At 44.8% G+C, this 5,503-nt stretch overlaps 1 protein-coding gene and 1 long non-coding RNA gene across 2 annotated transcripts in view; both read right to left on the bottom strand.

Moving 5' to 3' along the window:
* Nucleotides 1-2,802, bottom strand: part of LOC135810315 (ankyrin repeat and SAM domain-containing protein 3-like) — an 8,577-nt gene extending 5,775 nt beyond the window's left edge. Inside the window, exon 1 of the mRNA XM_065323803.1 lies at nt 2,042-2,802. Within this exon, the coding sequence (XP_065179875.1) occupies nt 2,042-2,210 (169 nt within the window). The 5' untranslated portion in view covers nt 2,211-2,802. The remainder of the gene's footprint in view (nt 1-2,041) is intronic.
* Nucleotides 2,803-4,140: 1,338 nt separating this feature from the next.
* On the bottom strand, nt 4,141-5,291 carry LOC135810932 (uncharacterized). The gene is made up of 2 exons (XR_010552468.1): nt 5,101-5,291; nt 4,141-4,564 (listed from the first exon to the last, which is right to left on the bottom strand). It is a non-coding gene; the product is annotated as an uncharacterized LOC135810932 (long non-coding RNA).
* Nucleotides 5,292-5,503: the final 212 nt, after the last annotated feature.

Below are 5,503 nucleotides of genomic sequence, written 5' to 3'. Positions count from 1 at the left end.
TCCAAACAAACGTCACGATAACCGTATATACAGCTATATATGGTTGTCAGTGACTGTAGCTGAAAGAAGTGAAGACGATCAATGAACGACATCACGGGGGTGTCTTCACAACACACTGCAACACATGCAATTTACGTTCTTCAACAAAATTACAGAAACGACCGACAAATGTTACACCTCATTGCTACCACTGCCTACGACAACTCTCGACGAAAGAAAACTACTCTACACCTCAACAAACAACCAATTTAGGTCACTGAATGGCCGTCACGTTGTGACAGGAGACTAGGACAGAGACGAAGGTTCACGACAAACGACATTCATACTAAGAAAAGCATAGGAGATTAACGACGGCAAAGCGTAGGTGTTGAGTAGAAACCTGTTTTTACTCACAGTCTAGGATGGTCCCCTTCCGTCTCTCTTCCATTGATGACAAGAAACACTACGAACTGCTCCCACTCGACTAACTGAATTGCTGGAAATATTTCAATTTGAAACTTTACAGGACGAGGAAGGGCACTGCTGAAGTAAAACATCAACATGCAAATACTCTAGTCCAGTACCTATGGCTGAGTTTCAAAACCTCCTCCCTGATGTTCCTTGGACATGAACAAGACTACTAATGAACTGCAAGGAACGGACGAAAGTCTTGACGAGCAACCAGAAAGTATTCAGCTGCGCGACGGGCAAATGTGAGGGATCAACTGACTGAACCTTTGAACTCTGACCTCTAGTTTGCTAGCGCTCTGTCGATGTATGGAACATTACAGACAGCAGTAGACTGTTCATCTGGTTCATAGTCTGATACAAAATGTATTACTGTGGATGACTGTAATCGGTACTGACTCTTTCTAGTGCAGTGTTCGCTAGCTACACAGCCTAGCCTACGTAGATCTACGTGCACACGTGTAATTGTTACGTCATAGATAAACGTCGATTTTGATACAACAAGGGCTCTAGCAAAGTCTCATGAGCTCAGACATCAGAGTCATTGCTGCGTAGCATCTGTATCTGTGCATAGCACTGGTGAGTAGAGGGGACTAGACCAGAGAAACCACACAACACTCTACAGACCCGAAACAAAGTGGGGACTAGACCAGAGAAACCACACAACACTCTACAGACCCGAAACAAAGTGCAAATTCGGAATCAACTAAGTGATCAGTACAGTGGCCTATGCAATGCACGGCAGGTAGAGATCGCGACATGATCTGCTGACCCCATACACGGTCATACTGTGATCAACCAAGGCATGTGCAAGGGCACAGAAATCTCCACTGCCCAAACCAGTGGAATACAAATGCGACTATGTACCTGGTCTACATGTGGCATACAGTAGGGAAACTCGTATTCATTCATACTCTCGTACGTGATCCACAATAGCTGACCTACTTTCTTGGCTTCATGCTACTAGTAGTGCGACCACCACCCACTGCGTTACATCATGCTACACTGTAGTATGTTCTGGTGGGCCTAAACTGAATCCTACGCCAGAGCACTTCTATCGCCAAAACAGTCTGACAATCTGACAATTCACTCCGTATTATTGGATACTACAGCGTTGCTCAATGAAATCCATTCGCCTCACTCAAGTACGCGCCGCACTTTCCGCAGCCCTAGACCTGCTAACACTGGGCTGGGAAATAATGCAAGGTGCAAACTTGAGTGACGTGACTGGATTTCATTGGGCAGCACTGTACGTGGAGTACTAGATACTTTTGACGTGCCATTCTCTTGAATTCTCTATAAGCAAGTTACAGATATCTACCGTACACATCTCACATGCCTACTAGTGTGTGTTCAGACAATATCCAGTAGACTGTGGGAGAGAGAAAGAGCCATACGTCCATTCAGATAAGAAGTGTTCTTTTCAACGCAGACAAGGTCAAAACACCTCACACAAAGTGATATACACACACACACACACACACACACACACACACACACACACACACACATACACACACACACACACACACACACATACACACACATGACATCACGCACACATACACGCGTACACGCCGGCACGCGTACTTACCTCGATGCGTTTTTGGAGCAGGAGCTGACGGCGTAGTTTGAGCGGCAGCGGCAGCGGCAGGTAGGGTTTGTGTGGCGACGGTAGCACTAGCTACTCGTGTCATTTCGCGTCCGTCCGAGGACACGACAACATCATTTGAATGCAATGAGGAATGGAATCTGTACGGCATCTTGGCACAAGTCTTTAGTCTTAGGAAAAGCAAAGAATCAGTAGACAGTATGGATTGCACTACAGTGAATCTCAGAGAGACAGTGGAGGAACGACAGCATCTAATGTATGTGATTGAACAAGTGCGGCGTCTTCGCGGCACTTTATTCCACGCATGCGCCTAGTAGTCGCTCTAACGTGGCATAAGCATTCAGCTTAGACACTGCAACTGGTTGGTTGCTAGGAGGTACGTTGCGGATTGGTTGAATTTGAATAGGTTCGTTCTTTGGATTGTCTTTGACAACACGGTGTTGTGACAGGCTTGTGGCTGTGCAGACAATGGATGGCTTGTAGCACTAGCCGGAGTAGACTCTCTGAGTAGAGCAGAAACCTGACTCACTAATCACATGATCTGCACAAAAGTCAGGTTGACATACAAACTGTGCGAAGCCATGCATCCAGTCTCCGATTATCCGGGCACGTGATTCACGGATCTTCCGTCCCGCGCTGTGTCTGTGGTGACACCAAGAATCTACCTGCATAATCCTTGGAGAGCGCACCATGCACATAATGTCAAGTACTTGAGACGGGTTGGCAACGGGGTTGCACTATACACACAACAATGGGGCTGTTAAGTGTGACGTCACGGCTCCTTCGATACGCATAGCAACGGAGAGCACTGGGGACAAACAAAAGTCGCGTCCTCTGGATGGAACCAGATGTCAAGGGCAACAGCATCTAAATGACTGGAGAGACAGCAGTTTTTCTTTGCTTTTTCTTCAAGCGATTGTTGTCGCTCTTTGCTCCTTGTTCTTTCCTCTACAAAACTCCTGTAGTCGTCGAGTGCCTTCATGATGGCTGTGAAATTGGCTGCCCACAGTAAAACTCCGTGTTTGAGAGTGCTTTGAAGATGTTTCGCGTCCTGATGGATCAAAGTATGAGCGCTCCTTGTGGATTCGAATATATATAGGTGAGTTGTTCAAGAAATCAGTGTCTTCTTTCTGTCTCTGCCCTCACGCTGGCACAATATCAGCCTCTATATCCATGACAGCTCGCACCTCCCGTAAACTGCATGACTTACCGTAGTATCTCTAATATAAGCACAGTCTCCAATAATAGCACGTCTCCAATAATAGAACACCTTGGGGCGGCATTCAAAAAATAAAGTGCTCAGTCTCCATTATAAGCACACTGTGTAAATTCATTATCTGTACCGGCGAAAAAAACCCTGAAATGTGTGCGTCATACATGAATTTGGCATGGCAACATGCCTCTGAAATGAGGTTGAAATAATAATGGAACAGTCTCCAATAAAGGAACGTCTCCAATAATAGCACGGGGCGGAGGTACATTGAAAAAATAAAGGACCGTGCTTATATTAGAGATAATACGGTAGATATATTTTCGCCCTCCGTGGTGATTGAAGACCCATGGAAGAATTTATTATGTTCAGAATGATGTCCTAAGAATATAAAATATAATAATTCTAGGGAATTGTCATAGGGTATTTTTGGAAGGATGGAGACAGAGAGAGAGAGCACTGTTTGAAGTGTTTGTCTCACTGTAATTACTCCAGATTATTGAATGTTGTATGATCTACTCTATATTTTCCACAATGGTTTTTCCTGATTTGCGGGATCTCTTCTTTTGCTGTTTGCGTGTTTACAGGAAGTGGCTGTCTGGTGTAACTGCACCAGATCCTGGGGAAATTAAGTCAGATGCAGAGGAAGGGTCGTCCAGTGATGCAACACTGCCGTTCTGTGTGCAGCGTTACCGCTAATACCCCCGGCGAAAACACAAAAAGACAAACACGTGAAAAGACTACAGTATTGACCGTTCTGCTAATAAATGCATGACTGCTCCGACAGTCGATAATCAAAACACAGAGCACCAGCATGATGTTTTCATATTGGGAACCACACAACAGCTCAATTCTCAAGCCCAAAAATTGATGAATACAAATACAGAGCGACGCAACAATAGATCATCCGGCAACCAAACAAACCTGGGTCTAATGCACTGAATAGTCCTGAAATACGCAGGCCAGACAAAGCAGTGCAAGCACATAATGTTACAAGGTACATGCATTGCAGAACAAAGTGTAACCAAAGATACACAGGGTTAAAGCTGCACACTTGTGCATGTGCTCGCTCAGCCCAAGAACACACGATCATGATGATAGAAACAATCCGGGGGAAACACGCTAACACCGAAGTAAGCATCAACACGTAAATAGTGCAGCTCTGAAAAAATTACAGTGACATGTACATTGGTGTGTCGAGTAGTGTCAGGCTTGAATAATCATCCAACCAAGACTTCATCAGGTCCCAGACGCTGAGATCGCACGCCGAATGTGAAGTGCATCTAGCCTTGAACCTGTCGCACAAGGCACACATATAATTATGGCAAAATGACATCCACTCTGATTATTTCCAGAGGCCAATCATGACAGAACACAGAAATGAAACCACGGGCTCAACCAAGTAAACCCAAAGGAAGTTAGTCAAAATAATCCATGCAGTGCTCTTTTAATTGCAGCGCTGATTGCAGTGTTGCGTCATAGCCCGATACCCGCTGAGCACAGACACAACTCCATTCGTCAGGGGCAAGACATACTCTTTTGGAATAAAGTCATAAAGTACAGCGTTCCAATGACATTACGGACACCTCGTGCAAATGCATGGTCTGTTCATCTGGCCGACTCGGCCACGCATGAGAGTGTGTGCATGTACATGCGCGCGCTTGCGCGCGCGCACACACACACCATGTATTCGGTGCGTATGGTGTACCAGTTGCGGGACAATGAAGATGGAATCATTATCATGATGTTACATGTACATCTACAGTGTATGTTTGAGTGTAAAGTAAATTTTATTTTATTGCACATTTCTTCGACACAACTAATTACTTACTTCACATGTTCGCATTTCTCATAATCGATCCACCTGCACTCCGTATCAGTCGAGGAAAAATTCTCCCAGATATACACTAGTCACCACAGCCATGTGATGACATTGGGTTGGGCCCCAAGCACGATTGCACTCTCTAGTTACAATAAATTTGGCCAAATTATCTGTGAAGACAAAATGCAATGCATAGCGGCAATCGATGGATGAAGAGAGAGTTTGTAAATTCCTATATCTTTCCACTTGTTCAGGAGCTTACCTTTTGGAGTTCACATCGTTTACACAATCTCTCATGCTGTCTTGCACCTTGGTTTTGTATTGTATTGTATTTATTTAAAAGGATTCTCCAAAAGCAAATGGATGCTTATCACGGAAGTCTCCCACATAAATATCGCAAGAAAAATGGGGA

This window comes from Sycon ciliatum, chromosome 2 (assembly GCF_964019385.1).
Source record: "Sycon ciliatum chromosome 2, ocSycCili1.1, whole genome shotgun sequence".
Taxonomy (NCBI): Eukaryota; Metazoa; Porifera; class Calcarea; order Leucosolenida; family Sycettidae; genus Sycon; species Sycon ciliatum.
This window is presented reverse-complemented; position numbering and strand designations above follow the sequence as displayed.